The 25313-nt window shown below is 36.3% G+C and overlaps 1 protein-coding gene across 1 annotated transcript; it reads right to left on the bottom strand.

Moving 5' to 3' along the window:
* Positions 1-340: 340 nt before the first annotated feature.
* On the bottom strand, positions 341-24607 carry SNAPC1 (small nuclear RNA activating complex polypeptide 1). The gene is made up of 10 exons (XM_082620186.1): positions 24414-24607; positions 21833-21992; positions 21529-21669; positions 21003-21107; positions 16253-16411; positions 14646-14714; positions 13876-13938; positions 11085-11235; positions 3500-3598; positions 341-665 (listed from the first exon to the last, which is right to left on the bottom strand). Exons 1-10 carry the CDS (start codon positions 24539-24541, stop codon positions 613-615), a joined length of 1128 nt encoding a protein of 375 aa, XP_082476312.1. The 5' UTR covers positions 24542-24607; the 3' UTR covers positions 341-612.
* Between the last annotated feature and the right edge of the window lie 706 nt (positions 24608-25313).

The following is a 25313-nucleotide window of genomic DNA, read 5'->3' as shown; positions in this document are numbered from 1 at the left end:
CCAAAGAGAGCTTTAAAACAAGCACAAAAGAATACTTAATTGATTACAGAAGTAGAAACTGAGCTTCCTAAGTTATCAATCACATAAGTTACTGACCATATAAGTTTCAAATATTAAAAAAATAAAGCAAACAAGGCAAAAACATTATTGCATTTAACAACGTAATATATAAAATAGCTAATATACATCATAAACAAACCTTACCAAACTAGACATAAAATAATTAGCCATTTACATATAATAAACATTAATATTTCAAGAAAAAAGATTTTAAATAGAATAGTTAACTCTTCCAGAACTGTACTAAGATAGTATAATAGCACAAAAAAGTTGTAGGAAATAGCAATAATCTGCAAATAACAGAATTATTTCTATTACATGCTAAATCCAAATTTTATCATTTATGCATATTTCACAAAAGATGTTAAAATTAAATTTTAGAGTAATACTATAATTTTTTGTACTTTTATTCTAGAACTATATTAAAGTATTGACATTTCAAAGAAATACCTACAGCTTCCCAGAAGAATTATTTTTAATATTGGCAGTCTTCCTGTTCAATACACAAAATATAAATCTTTTCTTCTGTCAGAAAGCTCAAAATTAAGTACTCTATACCAGGCTCTTTGTTCTGTGTTTTCTTCTCCTCTTGGGTGCAGTGAACTCTGAAGACAAAAAATTAAGAAGCCTGTCAGGTCTAAAAAATATAATACTTAATTGATAACACACAATTAAACTATATAGGTTGGCATAATAGTAAGAACGCCTTCACAGCAAAGATACAAGAAATCTTAAACCTGACATATACATGACTTTTATCCTTCAAAATGATACTGCAGTTGTAAACTTACTACTGGAGATCCTAATCATCCTAAATGCTACTTGATAATAAGCTACTCTGAGGTTGTTTCATAGGGGTATGCCCTCCCTGTAGTTAGCATGGGCCCAGTATGCCAGAGCTGAAAGGTATCTGGGCCAGTGCTAAGAGAAAGTGACTAAGATTTCAATTGCTTTCCGATTAAACCTGAAAATGTAACCCAAAACAGCAGTACCATACATCTTTTCGGCTACTATGGCAGATGCCATGACCAACACTCAAGTAAGTGTCCATCTAGAAACAGCTGTGAACCTAAAAGTTACTGATCATTAAAAACAAAGCAAATAACAGAAGACAAAAAACATGAAAATTATGGAAAACGTAAAAGAAAGGAATATTCCCCTCCAATGAAAACTGAAAGGAGAGTGACAGGAAAAGGAATGAGAAAAGACAAAGAAAAAACTAAGAGGAAAAAGAAAACAGATTTCTGGAAAGAAGCAGCAGCAGGCCAAGAGAATGATGTCCAGAGTAAAGCAAGTCAGAGGCCTGGAGGAGACTTCTTTTAAGAAGATGACACTGATAAAATGCCTAATGTGCTCGAGTGTTTCAAGGGGAGATTTATACACTGAGGAAGAGTTTGGGGGGTAAATTAGTGATAAAGACATAAAGAAACAAATTAATAAGGCAAAAAAATTATTAACTCTTTAAGGCAAACAATAAGTGTTCCGATTAAGGGAGAATCATAGTATATATCACATGGCCCTGCTGCTAATAATGTTTTGTAACATGCTGAATACTGATATAACTAAAATAATAACCATATTGAGAGGGTGGGTGATAGGAAGTATCATGTGTTTGGATTGGGAGGTAAAGAATACATAAAATTATTATATTGTAACATCTTTGTATGGTGACAGATATAACTAGACCTGTCATGGTGATCTTTTTGTAATGTATAGAAATATCGTATCACTAAGTTGTGCACCTGGAACTAAAATAGTGATGTAGGTGAACTATACTTCAAATAAGAAAAAAAAGAATATATTAAGGAGAACTAAATTCTTGCCTCCCTCAATAGATAATTCATAGAACTGAAACATAAATAAGTGACAATATAAACATGTTATTTAGAAACATGGAGATCAATACCAAAGTAATTATGAAAGAGTTGTCTCTAGGGAATAAAAAATGGGAGTCAGAAGTCTGTGGTAATGAGTATTATAAAACTGTTAATTGTTAAATTATGTGCTTATGTAATTATGAGCTTATGTAATTATGATTTAATAAAAACCAAAGTTTTAAAACTCACAAGCTGATAGATTTTAGAATGGGACTGGCCAGGCAGCCATAACGGTATGCATGTGTTTGATTGTTTACTCACAATAAAAGCTACCAGACAAAACTAGAAAGCAACTACAGTCTGAAACTCACAAGATTATAAAGGACCGTTTTATGCTGACATAAGCAAATCACAGAAGCAACTCAGATTTCTGAAGGAACAAATACTCTCTTTTAATTGTCTTTGTCTTCTGTATGTTTCCATAGCACCCTGTTTCTCTTTACTATAAGGTACTGTGTTGTTTTTCTGCACACTAAACTGTAAGGTCCTCTGGGGCACAGACTGATCGGATTCATTAAACAGTAGTTACTTAGGTCCACTATGAGCCACTCACTGTGCTCAGATCTACACTCACTATGATCAAAATAAAATGGTTCTTAAACTCTTCTACTATATATCTTTATATTCCCATACCTAAGCACTTGAAACAAAATAGGCACTCAATAGATGCTTGCTGAATGAATATAGCGCCAAAATGAAAAAAAAGTCATTAGGCAGATTCTTAATATACATTATGTTCATTATCATTGATGGATTACCAATTATCAAGCCTAGCCTGCTATGTAACTTATTCTGTACATTACTGTAATTATTACTAGAGATAATAATTATTTAAACTATTGTTTAACAAATACTACAAACAAATTAAGATCACAGCAATGCAAAAAGATATAGCTATTTTGGTTTTTTTTTTTTGCGGTACGCGGGCCTCTCACTGTTGTGGCCTCTCCCGTTGCGGAGCACAGGCTCCGGACGCGCAGGCTCAGCGGCCATGGTTCACGGGCCCAGCCGCTCCGCGGCATGTGGGATCTTCCCAGACCGGGGCACGAACCCGTGTCCCCTGCATCGGCAGGCGGACTCTCAACCACTGCGCTACCAGGGAAGCCCAAAGATATAGCTATTTTAATTCACGTTGTGCAATTTACCACTTAGTTACAATCATCTCATAGGTGAAAATTTTACATTTACTAGAATTTGAACTTAAGTATTTTTTAACAATAAAACCTTTAAAAAGTTATATACAGTAATTCACATTTTGTGACCTTTGCCCTTTGTTAGAAATACACTTCAGACACCATCACGATTATGGATATTCATTTACTACTAACGATATTTCCCCTATCCTTCACCTCTCACCTGGACTGACCCCTGCCTCTCCATATCCATTCATTTACTGTATTATCACTTACTCTTAAGTGTCATGATTAACGGTCTGATTAACGCTAAAATTCTCCAATGTATCAAAGTTAAAGCATCACAGGAACACACAGCCAACCATCATGCTTTTCAGGGGTTCTAAACGTTGATGCTCTGCAAGTAGTTTGATAAAATTTCATCTGTACCTGTTTCACTAAAACTTTCACTCTCCTCTTCCTCTTCTGTAATTACAGGCATACTCAGACTTAAAGATTTATCTTCCTTATGTACATTTTGCATGTCACCTGGAAATAGTTGAAAAAATGATTTTATATGAAAACAAAGAACGCTAATCTTTGAGAAAAAATTTTATACAAATAATGACATTATTATAATAACAAAAATTAGATATTTAAACTAAAAGCTAAAATTGTAATGGTAAACAGAAATATGCACATAAAACTACCTATCTTTTTTAAAAGTGTTAATAAATTTATAATATATTTATACCTATGTTTTGAAAACAGTCTCTAATCCTTCCATCAAAGTAATTAGAGGAAAAGGGAAGAAACAAAATTAGCCAAACATAGATATATTATTCAACCTTTATCACACACAGCATAGGTTATATTTGCAGACATCAGGGAATAATCATGTGTATTACTTCAATTTTATTAATTAATCACCAATGTAATTCTAAAATTAATAGCCTTGGTTTTTTTTTTTAAAGACTGATATGGATTTAATGACAAATATTCCATATTGGTTGCTGAACACCGGAATGCTGTCCAAGGAACCATCATTAAATAAAACAACCTGAAAATAAGGCAATTCTCACATACACAAGCATGCGTGCGCACACACACACACACACACACACAAAACCTGTTACTTTTAGGATCATTAAATTATTCACTATTTTAACAAACAGCTGTAAAATCACATTACAGTGAAGGAAAATGTGCACAAACTTCAGAAACACAGTTCAGATTGTCTATGAACACAGGTTCTTAATTTGTACTTCTTCACATACGTACAGCCTCCTGATCTTGAAGAGGCCATGTAATAGCCTTGTTTTTGAATGCAGACACACTTTCCTGTATCACCACATATGCTCTACAAGATATATTTCTCTTAGTCATAATTTGCCAGTAACTTTCCATTTTCCAAAACATTGGAGGTTTTCTATATCAACTTTCTGTTGCTTGAAGAAATATCCTAATCAAATTATCAAACACCATTGTCCTCTCAGGTCTCACCGAGCACATAACTTCCTTGTCCCAGTAGCAACCGCCCCCCACAGTCACTCTTTGTTCCTTATGCTTCTCCACAACACTTACACCACCTCATATCTTAATATATAATACATAGTAAATGTAAGCTTCACAAGGATAGACTCTGGTTTGTTTAGGTTGATGTATCCCCAGTACTTAGAAAAGTGCCTGCCATATACTAGAGCCTCAATAAACTATAAATCATCAAATATGGATTCAACTATCTTATAACACAGTATTTCACAGAGTATATATGTTAATAAGTACCTGCCAGCACAGGAGACAAGAAATTAAATGAAGATGAGTTTAAGCTTTCTGCTCTAAACACATGTATTCTGGGATCTTAATGGGATGCAGATTTTATGGAATGAATAGATTGCTCTAGACGCAGTTGAGTAAACTGTAGCAATAAGCTTCCATTTTAAACGCAATTCAAACTTAATAAAATAATACCAATTTCCCATTAAGTTATTAAAATAGAATTTTACCTTTACTTGGAAGTCCTAAGTATTAGATACAATAATTTTTTACATGATTTTTAAGATGATAGATAATCTTTTAGGAAATCTATTTCCATATCTAATCACATTTCTGGCAGTAGAGGGGGGTGGATTTTGAACCTATAAAATTTTTCAGTTGTTCACAAGATTATAATCAGTACAATCTACCTCAAATTACTAATATCGTTCTTTATAATCTTGTATCACGGCCATCCATATCAACTATTAATGATTTTTTAAAATCCACATTTACAACCTAACAGAATCTATCCAACAATGTCAAGGGAAGGATTTCTGAGTTAAAAACTGTCGCTGTGAAAAAAAACCCTTCATCTAGTCACATGATGATTAACTACATTTTGAGATCTATTTCTACATTAAATGAGTAAGTTTAAAAAAGAAAATCAATGTTCTCTAAAAGCTCTGAAAAACAAAATACAATGCTTCACCCACTTATCATGCAGCCAGGAGCCAAGAAGTGAACACAGAACTTCAGGATGTTTATCTCAAAGTCCACATATTAAATAAAAGCTCATGAACTTCAGTCACAGATATGTTCCTCAGGCCTTTATCCAGAACCTAATTACATTTATTTATGTATGAATAATGGCAAACCCGTTTCTTAAAACCAGTACAGTTAAGAAGCAGCAAAAAGGGAAAAAAATTGCTACAAGCCTGCACACTGAGAACAGAATGAAGACACCTACCACAACAAATGTGACAGAAAAACATAAGAACTGACGAAGTCCTGCAGCACAAAGCCGTAAGTATAAAGGTCAACTGCCCCCCACACGTAAGCTATTTGATAGGATCATTATATTACAAAACCCAGTAAAATAACATGCTAATGATGATAACCTTGAATCATAAAGAGAAAACCAAATTATGTTCAGGATACATTGTTCTAGAAAATAGGAGAGCATAAAATACATGTAAAAAATAATAAATGCACATTGTAGAAAACAAGAAACATACAGAGAAGAATGTACTATGTTTTAGAAAGATATCAACCAGAATAATTAACCATTTAAAAAGTAAATTTTGACATTTAAATAATTAACCTCAATTATCCACACAACTAATTCCTCAGAGGCTGTCAGGTCGACAGTTTTACTCTGCTCGAAGCTAATCATGTGGAATGCAATGATAAGTAATAGACAATTGCTCAATCTCAATACATACAATTATAGGATATGCAGCTAGAATACAATTACTTAAGTGCGTGTCTAACTGGAGCTCCAGATCCACATTTCCAATTACCTGAGAGACAGCAAATTTGGCAGTTAAAGATTCAGACTTGTATTCAAACAGACTGCCATTCAAGTCTCAGCTCTATTTATTAGTTAGGTGACCTTGGACGTGTGAAAAAAGTTTGGCAGATAATAAGTGTTACATAAATAATAGTATCATCTTCGCCGTCATGTATCACCATTACTATTACTGATGTTCTTCCAGAAGCATGTGTGTTATGTTCTAGGAATGGTGAATGGGTATAGCTGAAGCTTAAATAATACAAACTTGGGTAAATCCTATCAATATACTTGAGCACCTATTTACGTGCTAGACAGCTGTTACAGAAATTGAGCCTAAAAATGCAGATTGGGGCAAATTCTTCCCCCAAATGAAATCTTCGTTCTGTGATCCTTATTCTGTTAAAGTCACAACATCCCCCAGTTGCTTAGGCATTAAGCATCCTTGTCTCATCCCTCTCCACCAGCCTAAATATTTGGTTACCTGTAGATATCCATGGGCTTTCCTAACTGTTAATCTGCTTGTCTAATTCCTACAGCCACCTGGCCAGATCCTCATTACTCCTTAATAGCCTTTTATTTAGTGTTCCTATTTTCAGTTTGTTCCCACCTACCTTCCAAACTACTCCCAGATTGATTTTCTTCAAAGAAAACTGGTCGTACCACTTGCTTGCTCAGAAGTCTCACATGACTCCCCTCTGCCTACTGAATGAAGTCCAAATTTCTTGGTTCCACATTTAAGGCCTGGTCACAATATAATCCTCAACATACCTTTCCACGTTAACAGTAACTCTTCAGCACATCCTTTACGCTCCAGGCAAAATGGGCCCCTCACACGCTATACTTCCAACTACCTTGCCTCTTTTCATGCCAATCCCTCTACTTGCCTTAGTCTAAGGAATTCTTGTTACATTTGTTTGTTTTTTAATCTTTGGATTTTTCCTGATTTCAAAACATACGGTTATCACATAAAAGTCAAACACAGAAATTTATGGACTTAGAAATTTCCCATCCCTGAGAATTAATCATTGTTATATGCTTCTAGATTTCTTCAATGATATATATTGTACTTCAGTCTACATTTTTTAATTGAAGTATAGTTGATTTACAATGTTATGGTGTACAGCAAAGTGATTCAGTTTATTTATTTATATATATATACATACACACACACACACTCTCACACATATATACATATACATATATATACACACATATTGTTCTTTTTCAGATTCTTTTCCGTTACAGTTTACTACAAGATACTGAATATAGCTCCCTGTGCTATACAGCAGGACCTTGTGGTTTATCTATTTTATATTATAGTAGTTTTGTGTCTACATATATATTTATTAACAAATGAATCACACTCTTCTTTAAAAAAACATTTTCCCTAAGCAATGTATCAACATATTTTGGACATATTTTCATGTGAGTATATATAGAACTTTCTCCAGCTTTTTAATAACTGTAAAATATTCCTTTATATGGATTTTTCAACATTAAACATTTTTTCAATGTTAAACATTTGAGTTGTTAACAGCCTTTGTCAATAATCCTGCAATGAATGTCCTGTGTGCTTCTGTCACTTGTAAAGGATAAATTCCTAGAAACTGAATTGCTAAGTTAGAAGGCATGTCCATTTAAAATTGATTAAAATCAACTGACAGATGATTTCAAATTGCTCTCTAAAAAGGATGTGCTAATTCATTCTCCCGCTTAAATTCAGATTTTACCTCCTCACACTTTCACTGTCAATGGGTATTCAGTTACCTTTCATCTTTGCCAATATAACAAATTACATGAAAATCATGTTTTAATTTACATTTCTTTCATTATTAATGAAATTAAATATCTCTTCATATGCATGGTAACCCCATTTTGTTCATGAATTGACTGTTCATGTCCTCAGCCCATTTTTCTAAAGGGTGGTGGTCTTTTTCTTGCTAATTTATAACAGCTCTCCTAAAATTAAAAAGTTTAGCATTATCTTATGTGCTGCAAATGGTTTTACAAGATCTTTTGCATTTTATGGAATATAAGACACCTCTTTTTGAAAAAACTATGAAATCAAAAATACTTTTCTACTTTGAGGAAATGAACTTTTAATTAAAGAGAAACTTTTTAGTAAGCACTTGAATCTTTATTAAGGTGCAGAATAACAAATTACTTCTGCTTCAGAGGAGCAACAAAGCTGGTTAGCTGGAATAGTTGAGTTACAATTAAGGATCTAATTCAGATCATATTTTAGTGTACTTTCTTTCTCATGGGTTAAACCCTCCCTAATACACCTAGGTAAATTCAATAACAAACCTCAGCCATCCTTAAAAGTTAACTTCAGAGTTTATGAAAATGTTTTCGGTAACTACATTAAGTAAAAAATTATGGCTAGTGAAATTTCATAAGTTATGTGTGTCCAACATTTCAGATGAAAAGGAACTTTCATTTAAGTTCTTTTCTAGCTTGCACTCGGCTCCTCCTTTTCAACCGCATAAAAAAAACTGTTTTCCGGATGTTTAAGAAAGCAGCTTGACCAACTTACCTCTCCGCTGCACTTGTAAGAAATAAGGTGGATAATTAATAAAAAATGCTTGTGCAGGTTTCTAAACTTAAGTATCTTTGATACCTTAGAAAAAACATTCTAATCTACCAGAAGTTACTTCTTTAAGTATGATCAAACTAATCAATCTTTTCCTCATGTCCTCTGTTTTGGTTTGGTGTTGGTTGAATTAATATATAACTACCATTTTTAATGCAGTACAGAGCTAGGAGTTTGGATAAATGCATAGTTGTGCAAGCACCACTGTAATCAAAATACTGAATATAGAACAATTCCATCACACCAAAAATTTCCCTTGTGCCCTTTTGCAGCCAACACCTCCCTCCACCCCCAGTTCCTAGCAACCGATGATCTTTTTTACGTCTCTGTAGATTCACCTTTTCCAGAATGTCTTATAAATGGAATCATATCATATATAGCCTTTTTTGTGTCTCATTTCTGTCACTTAGCACAGTGCACTGAGATTCATCCATGTTTTTACATGCATCGGTAGTGCCTTTATTCCTGAGTAGTACTGCACTGTATGGTTATACCACTGTTTGTTATACAATGACCAGTTGAAGATATTTAGGCTGATTGCAATTTTTCGCAATTATGAATACAACTGCTATAAGCTTTTGCATAGCAATTTTTCTGTGAATATAAGTGTTCACCTCTCTTGGGTAAATACCAAGGAGTAGGACTGCTGTGTTATTTGCTAAGTATATGTTTAACTTTATTAGAAACTGCCAGTTTTCCAGAGTGACTATACCTTTCTGTATTCCCACCAGAAATGTATGAAGTTTCCACTTGGACCTAAAACATTTACTATCTGGCCCTTTACAGAAAGTTTGCTGACTCCCTACATCTGGAGGATATTTTTTTAAATCAAGCATGGATGCTGGATTTTATCAAATGTGTTCTTGGGTAACTATTAAAATGAATTCACATTTTCCCCTTCAACCTATTTATATGGCAAATTATATTGATAGATTCCTAACTGCACCATCCCTGCATCTCAGAATGAATGTACGCAGTCAAGTTGTTTTGTATCTGAGATTCTTTTGATACATAGAACTTAGAATTTTTTCATTAATACTTATAAGTGAGATTAGTCTAACAGTTCTCTTCACAATATCTGCTAGCTCTGTAAAGAAAACTAAAAACATTCTCCTTCTGAAGTATTTCTTGATTATCCTTAACTAATGTGGTTTCTCCTCCTCTGAATTCTCAATACACTTCAAGCGTTAAGTTACGGAACTGATCATATCTGGACTGTATTAAAGGTATTTAACTTCAATTCTCCCTCCGCTGCCTCAATATAGGAAAAAAATATGTTACAAGGCTATAACATATCTTCATATACTGCTACAGTGGCTCTGTGTTTCTTATATTAGGCACTAAATATTTACTATGTTTCTAATACTCCTTTTTTTCCCTCTGAGCCTGCTAATCAGATTCCAACTTATGTATGGTGAACATATACTATTTGTGAAATGCTTAAAAATTAAACTTTTTGAGTATATAGTCATTTTGTTTTGTTTTGCTTTGCTTTGTTTTGTTTTGTTTTGTTTTACGGTACACGGGCCTCTCACTTTGTGGCCTCTCCCATTGCGGAGCACAGGCTCCAGATGCGCAGGCCCAGCGGCCATGGCTCATGGGCCCAGCCGCTCCACGGCGCGTGGGATACTTCCACATCGGGGCACGAACCTGTGTCCCCTGCATCGGCAGGTGGACTCTCAACCACTGCACCACCAGGGAAGCCCTATAGTCATTTTTTTTTTAAACTAAATACCAAAAGTAATTTTATAGATAAACTATTTCAAAAAAAAAGCAGGTACAGCTTAGCTAGTGAAGCGAATGGAAAATATGGTTTATAGAATGTATTACTTATCGTACCTTATTCTACATATATGTTTGATTCACACACAAAAATTACTAATAAAGTATGCTCTGGATAATTCTGGATTGATTCTATAACTATCTAACTGTAACACTTTGGACAAGTTATTTAATCTGTATGGGCCTAAATTTCATCATCTATGAAATGATGAATTTGATGACTCCTAGAGTCCCTTTCAGTAGTAAGATTCCAAGAATATAAGATAATTTATTTTTAATATTAAATCTCACAAGGTTTTTAAACAAGTAATCCTTTTTAATAAAGAAAACATGGTGAGAGGAGGTTGTAAATAAGACCTGTTTTCCCTTTTTAAGTCTCAAAAAGTTACCTCTGTTTCTGGAAGACATCTTCCTTCCTGCTGGTTTCAGCGTCTCTTGGTTTCTTCTTTTCCTAGTTGCTTTGGTTTGTCCTTGACTAGATGCAGAATCAGAGTCAGAAGAATCAAGTTTGGCCTGACGATGCCTTCTTGACTTGGATGCCTAAATAGTTGCAAATCCAATTAATTACAATGAATCGCAAAATGAACCCAACTGACAGGTGATTTAGGGAACAACAAAACAGACAATCAAAGATGAGGAAAGATTCACAGAAATACTTGTCATAAAGTACTTTACCATGATACTTGCTTGGTTAATACCTGTTACATGTATATACTCTTTTAGCTTTACAACAGGAAGAGTTCCCTGCAGCTGTCATCCTCATCTGCTCAAACGGGGTTAAAATGTCCTTGTTGGGTTAAACTGTTACAGTTGCAATGGCTGGGAAATGGAGGTGTAAAGGACAAGTACCGCCATTTTTACCGCCTGATACCTATTCTCCTTTTCTTCTAACAAAGTTTTATTTTCCTTAGTTAGCACCATGTATTTCAAGTGGAACTACTTTATGCCTGGCTCTACATATGGCCATATGGCCCTGATCTAGTCAAATTGAGTTTCACATTCCCAGGGCCACCATGATTTGTTCAGGGGTGGGTGTGTGATCTGCATCATAGCTGATATAACTCAATTTTAGAATTTTGTTTAACTATTAGAAAGGAAAATTCTCCCTTTCCACTGAACCTAAAGCTGGGAACATGAAAGGCTGGAGCTGTCACGAATTGCACTTGAAGGCAATGAAAGCAACATAAGAGGTGAGAAATGGAGGGACAGTCCAAGGACTTTTTAGTTACATCAGTCAATAAATTCCCTTATTTGCTTAAGCAGAGCCCTGACTACAGGAGTTTTCAGTGAATGTCATATATGTGGTGTAGGTATTAACAACAGTTTAAAAGCTACCATGCACTGTATGTTAATTATACCTCAATAATTAAAAAAACTACAACTATGCAATAACACACTCTTATAACAATTTATGGGGATTATAATTTAATTGTTTAATAATTTTTAAAGTATTTCATAATGTCTTAAGAAATACATTAAACAACAATTAGCCTATATAATATGGAAATAGTCCTGGTTTAAAAGAATTTGGAATAATTAATTTATTGTACTTGATGCTTTCATTCAACAATATTTTGTACTCAATTTACTGTAGTACAGCAAATATATAACACTTAACTAATCTATAGTCACTTTTAATTTTTTCATTTATTCCTTTTTATTTCTACAACCAGAGAATGATAGTAGTTTCCCACAGAATAAAGTCATTTTTAGATTCATACAAAAAAAAAAAAAAAAAGAAAAAAATATGAGTTTATTGGTGCTCCTTTCTGAAACTCCACTAAAATGAGAGGAAAAGAATAAAAATGAATAAACTCACAAAATGGAGATAATAGGAAACAATGCAGCTGTAAACAAAACAACAAAATTTTGGAAATGTAAAACTGATGGCTGACTTAAAATGAAGAAAGCTGAAATCTAATTGCCTGTATTGAGGAAGTTACAAGGAAAGCTGGTCCAAGTGGATCAGGAATTGGGGTCATCAGAAGTGGGACTAAAAAAATGGGTAGATATATGAAAAATCTACATAGGGAATAGTATCCCATTTAGCAGCCTCAAAGTTGAACAACTGACCTCTTCCTGTAGAAAACAGGAGGTTTGTTCCCTGGAGAGGCTAAACCAGAGAAGCTAAAGGCTTGAGGAAACCAGTATAGCTAAGGAAGGGGATAAAGCCTCTTACTAGAAATAGGCGGGTTGAGTGAAGCCTCCAGAAGGAACGGTGAGCCTGTTGGCAGATTCTCTGTAGGCACCCAAAACATTGGCAGCTGGGCTTATTTACCACTTTCCTCCCCCAGGCAAGGGAATGGAAGCCTGCTCTCTGGTAAAAATGACTAGATCCAAGAAAAGCATGAAGGCTAAAAGGCTGTATCTCCACATGACCACTCTTAATGATCTGAGGATCTTCAAACGTTTGAAAAAAGCCAACAAAATGAATGACAGAGAACGGAATCAACAAAAATAAAAACTCTGGGGAAAAAGGAGGCAACTTCAAAAAACGAATTAACATCCTCAAGCAGATAAGCATATTGCATCCAGAAAAACAAAAAGATAAGGAATACATTTTTTAAGTAAGAAAAGATTCAGAGAACAAGAAAAAAAAAGCTTAGTAATCAAATAATGTCAGCAGAAATAATAAAAATTCAATATAATGGTTCAGAAGATAAAGTTTAAGAAATCTCTCTGAAAACAGATAAAAACAGAAAAATAAGAAAATAAAAATGCAGCAAAGAATTTGATCAAAGAAACGATACAAAAATCCCTCAGAACTGAAGGCTATCAGATCAAAAGGATGTCCACCATGCGGGCCAAGGACAATGATGGAAAAAAGACCTACACCAAGGTGCATTATCATGGAACTCCAGAGCTCCAGGGATAAAGAGAAAATCCTAAAGCCTTCCATGATCAGGAATACTAGAAGCTGGAAGGCAATAAAGAACAGTGGCATCAAAATTCCAGGTAAATACCAGAAGAAATAAAAGAGAAAAGGGTGAAGATGGTTGCCTCCTGAGATCAGAAGTACAGGGGCAGGAAGTGGTAGAGCAGGAGACTGCTGGATTATATAAACTTTACAGTATTATTAGTTAAAACTATGCACAAGTGTTACTTAGATGAAAAAATTAAAATGTGACTAAAAAAGCATCACACAAATTTCTAAATTACCTTATTAAAGAAATAACTTACCTGAACAAAAACTGAAAAGGCCCTTGATTTTATTTCCGCTAATGTTTCTGCCCTTTCGCTTCTCTGGAAGTAAAAATAAACAGGAAAAGGAAAAAGTTAAAACACACAAACACTGAGTGAAATTATGAATTCCCAAGTATTTTTTTTTATCAGAAATAAGATTTGAGAAGGTAGGGTAAAAGGAACTAACATTTATTGGACATATATTAAGTAAAGGCATATAAACATGCACTACTTTCTAACAGGTGCCATGATAACATCCCCATGGCTGTGGACTGTTTTCATTCAGGACTTAAGGAGGATATGAATGAAATTCCTGGTGACCAGGCCATTCCCTCCTCATCTTCCTATGCCCAAAGATGGCTCCTTGCCTCATCCACTAAGATGGATGAAAACTCTGGAGACAGAAAGCAGTAAATAGTAGCTTATGCTCCACACTGACTGAAAGGCTGAAAAGACATAGTATTACAAAAGCCTTACTCTGCCCGTCAGGACTGAGGACACCTTCCACCACCATCCTTCCCTCTCCCTGCTGAAAACTGTGAACATCCCACTCCCAATCTATAACTGATGTGGTCTTTCACAAGGTTTCCAGCAGAGAACAGGCTAGCCCTTCATAGAAGCCATGTTACAGAATTTTCTGAGATATGTATTAGAATACTGACCATGGGACATTATGGTTAATATACAGAATCACAGCCACACATAAAATGAAAAGAAGCTAACCAAACTACTGCCCCATAAGCAATCACATAGTGAATTTTTCTGACCTCTGATTGTTGTGAATTTCCTTCACTCTTTTCTTCTCCATCTTTAGCTTTCGATTTTAAGGATAGATTCTGAAAGATCAAAAAAGTATATTTACACATTTACAATTCAAACCAACTAAAAATTAACAGAAAATCAATTTCAGAACAATGAAAATCATTTACTTTAATTACTAAAAAACTAAAAGAATATTTCTCAGTATCAAAACATGGTTCACCACCTGACATTAAGATCATGGTTAGGTTAAAGAAGAGTTACAAAATTCATCAAGAAAATACCTAAATCCTCCTAACTAATGACAGATGACATGCACTTTATGTGGTAGTGAGAAAACTGGTTTATTCTCCTTTTCTTCAGGTTTTCAAAGGTCTTAGTAATGCTCATTAAAGAGCGTTGTTAAAAGACAGCGCTACAATAGATGTTTATGTTAAGCGCCTAGGTCATTTGTGCAACCCATTTGTAGCACTTAAAGTATTCAAACATTCTAAAATGTGCTCTCATTAAAATAAATGTCCGGAGAGGAAGCAAATTATTTCCTTCTTCCCAAGGCTGTTATCTCCTCATCACTTTCCTTGTTTATCTTTTCTAAAATTGAGTTTTGAGCCATCTCCCTTTATATAATCCAAAAAGTAGCAATGAATCTCTCTGAAAAATGCTATATAAGATAATAATGCCTATCTAGCATTTGTGGAAACACTAACACATTATCAAACACATAGTAAGTAATCAGAAATTACTTATTTTTTCCTAGAAGTATTTAGTAAAATTAGATGGAGTAGTGGTTTCAAAAGTAAATTTAGCAAGGCTGGTCTTCAGGTTTCTGGAGTAAAAAAGTTTCTCTAGCTGAAAAGGCTAATATGGAATATGGGCAGTTCTAGCATCAGTATTTGGATCAGAAAACTAAATGGAAGACTTGTGTTGATGCGATTTGTAAATGGATAAAGGAAGGCAGGTAGAGCACGTGAGAAACAGAAAGCACATGCTCTGTCACAATGGGAGAAGCCATCACTCAAGTCTAGCTGTCCACTGCCATGCAGCAAAGTAGGACCAGTGTTACCAAACGTCTCACTTTTAACAGAAGTTGGATGTCTGGAATTTTAAGTTAAGTCCACAAATATTCAAATGTTGGTAATTAATTCAAATTTTTTTAATATTAGGAACAATGCTATGCAAAGAAAAAAAAAAAAGGTATGTGCAGGATTTGGCCCAAAGACTGCCAATGTGTAACCTCTGGAGAATGCTAAATTATAAAGATTGTAATAAATCCATGGCACACCAAGACTATTTATTCCTCTATAATTATGTATACTACATAGTGTACGTGTGTGTGTATAATGGATATTATTTAGCTATATATTATATAATTACAATTATTAATTATAATTATTTAATAATATGTTATATAATTACATATAAAATCCATTTGTAAGATTAAATAAGATCACATGGCTAATAACTGGCAAAGCTGATACTAAAAAAGTAAATCACTCCAGATCTTAGCTTCACAGGGGGTAGCCACTAAGCAAGGCTGCCTCTCAACGTCCTCACCCATGTCTAGCCAGTCACGTATGATGCAACTGCAAAGGTGACATATCAAACAGTTACAAACCTTTCTGTCTTTGTGCCATTGCTGATGCTCCAAAACTATGTTCTTGATATTGTCAAAAAAATCGTCCTTTATCAAGCTGAGGGCTTTGTCTGGATTGGATCTATCAGCTGAAATCATATGTTTCATTCTCTGATAATGGTCATGAACATTCAGCATTTCCTAAAAGTGAAACGATCAGTCCTTTAATTCAATTTTCAAGGAGAAACTTAAAGGCAAAACCAGAACAAAATAAAATCACTTTCCAAAGTGACAGAGTTGAGAAGGAATAACATACTACAGTACATTGAAAATGATATAATTATGCAAACTAGTACAACATTATTAAGAGTCTGCTTTCCAGAAGTATGGAATCATTGAGTTCAACTCAACAAACATTAGGCAATACACACTGTATACAGAAACGATGGGGAGAGACTAGTTAACATAAGATTGCATTCCTAGATGTAACAAAAATTATTTATAGTATAGCATACCTTTAAGTATTACTCCTGATAACTAAGATCACATTTTTATTTCATATTGTCACATGAAGGATATTTACACAGTTCTTTATGCTCAGCTGGAAATTCCTATCTAATGACTCTCTCCCAATCCTCCACAGAGATAGGCTGACATTCACAAATCTCAAAGCTCTGTGCCTGTCCCCATAAGCTTCCTCATTACCTCAGTGATAAGATTCAAGATTAAATAAAATAGTGATTTATGACACCATTTGAGGCAGCATTTATTAGACCTTCCTCCCCCAGAAAACTCCAGACAAATGGGCAGGTATACAGGGTAAAGAGAAAGGTAGCATAAATACGGCAGGCGGACTTAAGAATCACATAAAACCAGCACTGGGACTTGGCTCAGAGACCAGCAGAGAACTATCCATCACAGATGGTCAACAACCTCTGAGTCATCCCCAAGACAGGTTACTCAATGCATTTCTAGGAGATTTTGACGGACTCGATAGATATCTGTTCAAGGAATTCAAAACTGCTCAGGAGTGGTGAGTGCTCATATATGCAAGATCTTCAACGGGGAAGAGTGTCCAGACATGGGAAGCCCCTAACTTTTTACACGGTACAATGTGCCATATTCCCATTATTTTACATGCACTACAATACAGGGCAAAGACCACTAGCTGGACCTGGTTTTGAGCCTGAATTCCGTCACTTGCTAGATTGTGACCTTGAGCAAATCCTTCAGTCTAAGAATCACGTTCCACATTTGTACAAAATGAAGTAACGACACCTAATGCACGACACCTAATGCACTATGAAAGTATTAAGTGAGCTTATACAAGTGGAAGTATTCTGTATGATGTAAACCACTATACAAAATCAAAGGATTAAGAAATAAAAGACAGTGTATGGGCTTTGGAGCTTTACACACCTGGACATTCAAATCCAGTGTCTGTGTCTTACTTTATGCAAATTACTCAACTTCTTGATCCTCAGTTTCCTTGTTTTTATTTTTTTTTATTTATTTATTCTTTTGGCCATGCCACGCAGCATGTGGGATCCTAGTTCCCCGACCAGGGATCGAACTCACGCCCCCTGCAGTGGAAGTGGGGAGTCTTAACCACTGGACTGCCAGGGAAGTCCCCCAGTTTCCTTGTTTTTAAAACTGGGAAAATACTATCTCCTCTGCAGGGTTATTATGATGATTGGTGAGATAACATACAAAAAACATTCAGCATAGTTCCTGGCACATGGTGAATACTCAACAGGTAATGCCATTATTATAATTGTAAATATAAATGAAGAAACAGATTCAAAAGTGAAATTATTTGCTAAAGGTCATATTCAAGTAGCAGAGTTGGAATTAGAAGGCAGATGCCTTAAAAAATTTGTAATTATGTATGGTGATGGATGTTAACTAGATTTACTGTGGTCATCATTTGGCAATATATACAAATATCAAATCATTATGTTATACACCTGAAACTAATATAATGTTATATCAATTATACCTCAATTTTTTTAAAAAATCAGATAATTTGATTCAATATCCTATTCTCTTGTTTTATTATACCTCCTTAACCACAAAAGAGAACTAATAAGCGGCAGAATCATGACCAGAATTCAAGTATGCTGACATGAAGACTTAATAGAATTTGTAGGCAGTAGAAGGAAAATAGAAAAGTATTAAATTTAGGGATTATCAATGAAAATGGGTCATGGGCTATGCTAGGACAGGACAAATAAAGCCAACACAGGTATTGAAGGAAAAGGCTACCAAAGATAAAGATGCCAGATAAAGTCAGGATGACTTCACACAGACTATTCCATTCCTAGAAGCTTCTAGGAATAGGCATTTCATAGCCTGGCCCTTCTGACCCTCCTCTCAAATCACCCTAAAAGAATGTGGCTTTGTGCATCACCCCAGCTGTTCTCCAAAATCTCCCATACCTGCTTGCTGACATATACAATTTATCTAACAGAGGAATCTTTAATTCAACACATTGTAGTAAAAGAGCTTAAAATGAAAACAAAAAAAAAGTTTAGCAATGTATGTTGAAAAAAATTAACATTCTACCACTAAATTAGTCAACAATCAAAAATTACAACCAACTGGGTTCAAATCATCTTTTTTTCATTGGGAGAATACTGATAAGAACAACATCTTACTGTTATAGAACATTCTCTGTCTCTCTCTTTATAATTCACATCAGTACTTCTTGGCAAATCCTTTCTGGTATCCCAACATCTTTCACTCTCTGCAACGGCTATTCCAAATCTCAATTCTTGATTCTGGCAGGAGGCCTCTTAAAGTTCAGGCTATCGGGTCTGTTTGCCTTCTGCTTCTCTTCTTCACAACCAATTATAGGAATCCATTTTTTCACCTCCTTCCCTAAGGTTTCAAAGGAAGAAGTGCCTTCTCCTGCTCAAGGCTAATCTCTCCACCAGGCTCTTGGTCACAGACCCACCACCTCACAGCAGGGACTGTGCTACTTCTCTTCTACACAAACCCTCCTTCTAACTGGCTCCTTACCCCAAACCTAAATATATACTCTAAGTCTCTCCAATCTCTAAAACTTCTAAATGATTCCCCTCTGCCAAAAAGACAAAACACAAATTCTCTCTATTATACAAAGTTCTTTTCTCACATTTATTTTTCTACATAATCTTCTCCCACCTCTTTCTTGCTCAGCTGCTAGAGGGCAAAGATCCTAATTCTTGTTATATTTCACGAGATGTCTGCAAATGATATATTTCCTACCCCAGTCCCAGCTCAGAGAAGGCCTTTGCTATCCAACAAATAGGCACTGCAGCCATTCAGAACCTTAGCTCCATCACTTCCTAACTTAATTTCTCTATGCCTCAGTTTCCTCAACTTTACATCAGGGATAAAAACACCTACTTTAAAAAAAATTAACAAAAAATTTAAAATTGTTTAAAACACCTAATTTGCAGGGATGTTGTTAAAAAGTAAAATAATATACACAAAACACCTTGTAGAGCTCCTGCACTATACCATGTCTTTAGATATTTAGCAAACAATTTCCCTCTAACTGAGTAATTCTTCACATTTTGGGGGGCATGAATACCTTTGCGAATCTGAGGATAGAGTACCTCACCCTAACCAAGCGTCCATACGTATAATAATTTCCAATACAATTTAGGGGGGAAAGGGATCCATGAACCTTTCAAGGCCATCCATAGACCCCAGATTAGCAATTCTTGCTCAAAAATAAAGTCATTATACAGAGCAGACCCAGAGCACTTTCAAAAATCAATTTGCTATCTGAATTAGAAAATCATAGATGCAACCTAACTGCTAAAGTTATTAGAACATGGCAGCACCCAGAACACAGAGAAACATTTGAGCAAATCAAAGATCTGATCCCTCTTTCATTCTTGATATAGGAAAAGACTGAACAGGGTTCGGGGGAAAAGCAGTAACATTTACTAAGAAGAGTCTACTATGTGCTGTAGCCCACACTCAGCACTCTTCAGGTACAAGTTTGTCTCGATTCTTACAACTGGATGAAATAAGGGTTGCAATCCTAATATTAAAGAGGGGGAAACTAAGGCTCAAAGAAATGAAAAACACATGACTAAGGCCCCCACCTGCTCATGCTCGCTCTGCGCACTCTGTGTATGTATGAATCCATTCTTTTGAAAAGAGAATAGATCACTGATTAGAAGGCTGCAGCCATTTAGTGAGGTTTTGTTTTAACCTCAGGGCAACATTTCCACTCAGGTAAAACTCTGTATCACTACTTATCAATGCAAAAGAAGATTTTTCTCAACACTGCACAACTCAGATAAAATACCAAAATATATTAGATGGAAAAGCTGTTTTAAGACCGTACCCCTTATCCATTATTCTTGACTTCAAATTTTCGTTTCATCGAAATAGCTTCACTGTTTTCAGTGGTGGGTTTTTACACAAGCATTGTAAAAAGGAACTTAGGAAATGAACATATATTGTTAAAAAAATAATGTCACTATATTCTTGTTTTATGACCTATCTAAAGTCAAATACAAATGGTGGTTTCAGTATTTGAATCTAAATATCCTTAGTCCAAGACAAGTCTTCTACATCTTTCTGTTTCTCACTGTGTTTCAAGATTTATTCCAGAAATTTTGATATATTTAGGATGTAATATTCCTGACACTTTAGAGAATGTAATAGCATTCTATGATTGGTTAAAAGCATTAGAAAAAATTTCAGTATCCAGTAGATGAAGGTATAACCTCAATACGTAGTTAATAAAACAATTTTTTTTAAAAATTCAGGAACATAAGAACAAATTTACCTCTAATACATCAGAAGTGATAAGTTTCATTACATGATCACTTGGGTCCTTAAAGTCTTCAGTAACTTCAGGTCGTTGAATTCTTTTCTTCATTCTGTACAACAGCTAAATAATAATGAAAGTCTTTAAAAGATGTCTTTTATAAGATATATTTTAAGTACTGAAATAAGTAAGCCAGCAGCAAAAACTATCTATCAGTAAACATGGATGAAAAAAAAAAGCAGCTCTAAGTATATATTTATTAAATAATCCATGTTTCAAAGACTGTTAGACTTTTGAAATAACGCAACTTGTGGGATTTTAGTTCACCGACCAGGGAATGAACCCGAGCCCTCGGCAGTGAGAGCGCCGGGTCCTAACCAATAGACTGCCAGGAATCCCCAACACTGTTTCCTATTTTAAGAAGCCTTTCTTCGAGTATTGGAAACTATATAATAGTCTTTCCACTTTCTGGAGACTTAGGTACTTTATGGACAATAAAGCATAATTTCTCATTTTGAGAAACAATCTATTTTAGATAACATACCAATGTAGGCATTGCTGTAAAGTGAAATGCTCTGTCTAGTCGTAGCTTCCTAAAAATATAAGCTGCATCAAAATGTTGTGCATTTATCAAATCTTGCTGAAAATTTAAAATTTCATCCCAATCTTTCACGGCAACTCTAATCTGCAAACAAGAGGAATAAAAAAGTCATTAGTAAATGTAAATCTTTTTTCACAAATGTATTATAATTTTGAAGCAATGGCATTTCTATTTAAATCAGTTGGTTGTGAAAATATTGTACCTGTTTCATATTTCTTTTGGAAGAAAACAACTCACCGAATATTACCTTTTGTTTTGGTTGACACAGTTGGGTGTTATATAATCCATACAGCAGATACAAAGCACAAACTCTGATTTGGAAGGTGTATGGAGGTAAAAAATATCGCCAAGCCAAAGCCAAAGCTTCCTTTGTAAACGTGTTCTTTTCTAAATTTCTCATTCTACCACTAGAAAACAAAGAGAAAATATATTATGGCTGTGAAAAAAAATAACAGAAGAGGTATATACTTGTTTAAATAGCAGCTGCTAGAAAGTGGATGGGCATTCCACATCTGATCCTTTCATGATTTAAGCAAGAAGACCTAATTTTCTGCTGTGCTTCTTACATTGAGACACTAGGTAAACATGATGCATCTTCCTAAAGCATCAAATTTATTGCTGAATTGGGAGCAAAAGGAGTGGGGTTATAAATTATCACTGGTTAATAATTTAAAATATTTAATATATAAAATAACCATGGTAGGGGGCTTCTCTGGTAGCGTAGTGGTTAAGAATCCGTCTGCCAATGCAGGGGACATGGGTTCGATCCCTGGTCCGGGAAGATCCCACATGCCGTGGAGCGACTAAGCCCGTGCGCCACAACTACTGAGCCCGCACTCTAGAGCCCATGAGCCACAACTACTGAGCCCACGTGCCACAGCTACTGAAGCCCGCACGCCTAGAGCCCGTGCTCCGCAACAAGAGACGCCAACACAATGAAAAGCCCGCGCACCACAACGAAGATTAGCCCCCGCTCACCGCAACTAAAGCCCGCACATAGTAATGAAGACCCAATGCAGTCAAAAATAAATAAATAAATAAGTATATTAAAAAAGAAAAAAAAGAGAGAAAGAATTGGGGTAACCCCAGAAAATTTTTTCTAAACTACCACTTTGCCCAAGAGGGATACAGTGAAAGATCATGGGTTTCAGAAACAGTAAGACACACTGGTTTCAATATCTACTCTACCACCTAGTTGCGTGATCATGGAGAAATTACTTAACCTTCTTAAACCTCAATTTCCTCATCTATAAAACAAGGATAATTACTGATCTCAGAGTTGTTCTATGGATTAAATACAGCTATAAATGCATTACATTTACTACCAATAAAAAAAATTAGTTCCTCTCCTTTCATTAACTGTACAACAAACGGTTCTCCATTCTCCATCCACTACAATATACAAACTACACAGGTAGTTATTTTACATCAACTAAGAGAAAAGAGAGAACGTTTACATTTTATTCAGCAAAACACAGAGTTTTAATCACAAGGACTCATTCATTCAGTCAATTATTTAGCCTTTTCAATATTGTAAGTATTACGCTAATGGAATACCAGATTCATCCAGTTACTGTCCTCACAGAGCTCAATCTAGTGGAAGGTAAATTTAAAAGTAATAATAATAACAGTGAATATTTATTGAGCACTTAGAGTACACTTACCATATAATCACAGTTAGTGGACTCTGATCAAATTTAGGCAGTTGGACTCCATAATCTATGCTCTTAACCATTAAACTATACTGCCTTCTGAACTACACACTTATAATAAAATGTGGTTAAGTCAAGAGACAGGGCTTCCCTGGTGAGCAGTGGTTGAGAGTCCGCTTGCCGATGCAGGGAACGCGGGTTCGTGCCCCGGTCCGGGAAGATCCCAGATCCCACATGCCGCGGAGCGGCTAGGCCCGTAAGCCATGGCCGCTGAGCCTGCGCGTCCGGAGCCTGAGCGTCCGGAGCCTGTGCTCCGCAACGGGAGAGGCCACAACAGTGAGAGGCCCGCGTACCGCAAAAAAAAAAAAAAAAAAAAAAAAAGTCAAGAGATAAAATAAGCACAAAGTGCTACAGGAGAAAGAGAGCATGAACACCTTATTTAGTCTTGAAGGGCAAAGGAAGCCTTCCCTGAGGAACTGTCATGTAAGCTTAAACCTGAGTGAAGAATAAGGTAGCCAGGCAAAGGGAGCTGGGGGTAAAGCTCTAGGCAGAAGAAACGCCTGTAGAGGGCCGCGAGCAGACGCTGCAGCAAGAAAGCGAGTGCATGGAGTGGACTGGTCGATGAAGGTGCAGCGACGGGCAGAGGCCAGTCACGAAACGTCTTGCCAGCCATGTTAGGGAATTTGAGCTGCACCCCAAAGGCAATGGAAACCACTGAAGAGTGGGAAGCAAGGATGTGACGTGAGCAAATTTGCACTTTAGAACTTCGGCGGTTGTGTGAAAAATGGATTCAATCATGCAGGGTTTTGTCTTTGCTTGTGTGTTTGTTTTGTTTTTAAACATGGAGTTCTAAGAAAACGAGACTAGAGGAGGGCAAAAGATGGTGACCTAGGTCCGGGTGAAGCACTGGAAGTAGAAGAGTTTAGCAGGGCGGCCAAGTAGAGATATACGTATTCGGGAGGAGGCCGCAAATAGAAGGAACCCATGCCAACGAAATCGCCCAGGGGAAGCGCGCGGCCAAGTACAGGTGAGAGCTCAGGGGAGATGGAGGCAGCGTTCAGAGACTGCCACTTTTCTCAGCCCTTCCCAGATGCGGCGAAGCGAAGGGGAAGGAAGAAACCTGTCACGCCGCCTCTGAGCGGGGAGGCAGGCGGGTAGTGGACAAGAAACACCCACCAGAAGATGGTCCCGAACTTCATACTCCTCCAGAGGTCGGTGAAGTCCTCGAAGCGCACACTGTCCATCTCCTGGAAGCGGCTGAGCAGCGTCTCGCAGTCTGCCTTCAAACCTGCAGGAGCCCCCATAGCTGCAAAGCTGGGACGCCACGCGCGGTCCAGCAGCCGATGGTAGCCGAGGAAACCAGGCTCTGAGCCCCGCCCCCTACGACAGGACGCACACACCCTCCGTGATATCCGGCCCCGTGACGTTACATCCGGCTCCGGCAGCTCCACCTCCAGCCGGGTCCGCCCAAGACAGCGCGATGTTTACTGCGCATGCGTTGTCGCATTTGCTTTTAGCAGCTCAGCTGTCTTAGAGGAGTTAGAGTTTACATTTCAAGTGGCCTGTGAGCCCAAGAAGGATTTTAGGGTAACATGAGGCTAGCTTATACAAATCGATATTACCCTTACTGTCCCTCTCCTTTAAAGTAATCCTAGAGTGACAGAAGGCTAAGGAGGAAAAATTCCTAACCTCAAACCACCCTCACGGGGAAAGAGGATCTAAAGAGGGTTTACTGAGAAGCAGGCTGGACTAATTCTCTTACAGTCTGTACCCACATAATACGGTGCTTAATGTGTGGCTCTCTCGTTGTAGCGCTGACAGTCTTCTGCAGCCACTCTTGAGAAGCTCTTGTAAACATCTCCCCAGCACCACCACAATCTAGAACAGTACTTAGCAGAAAGTACTGTATCGGCTTTATATATACTTAATTGATTATTTGGTTGAATTGGTCTTGTGTGTACACACCATCGCCTAGCTTCTCTCAGGAGCTAGCTATCAAGTAGTATTTTGTACCTTTCACTATTTCTCTGATTGCATGTCATGCTATTCTTATTCTTTAGGAGAGATATCCAAAAA

The sequence above is a fragment of the Mesoplodon mirus genome, assembly GCF_964341445.2.
Source record: "Mesoplodon mirus genome assembly, chromosome: 4".
Taxonomy (NCBI): Eukaryota; Metazoa; Chordata; class Mammalia; order Artiodactyla; family Ziphiidae; genus Mesoplodon; species Mesoplodon mirus.
This window is presented reverse-complemented; position numbering and strand designations above follow the sequence as displayed.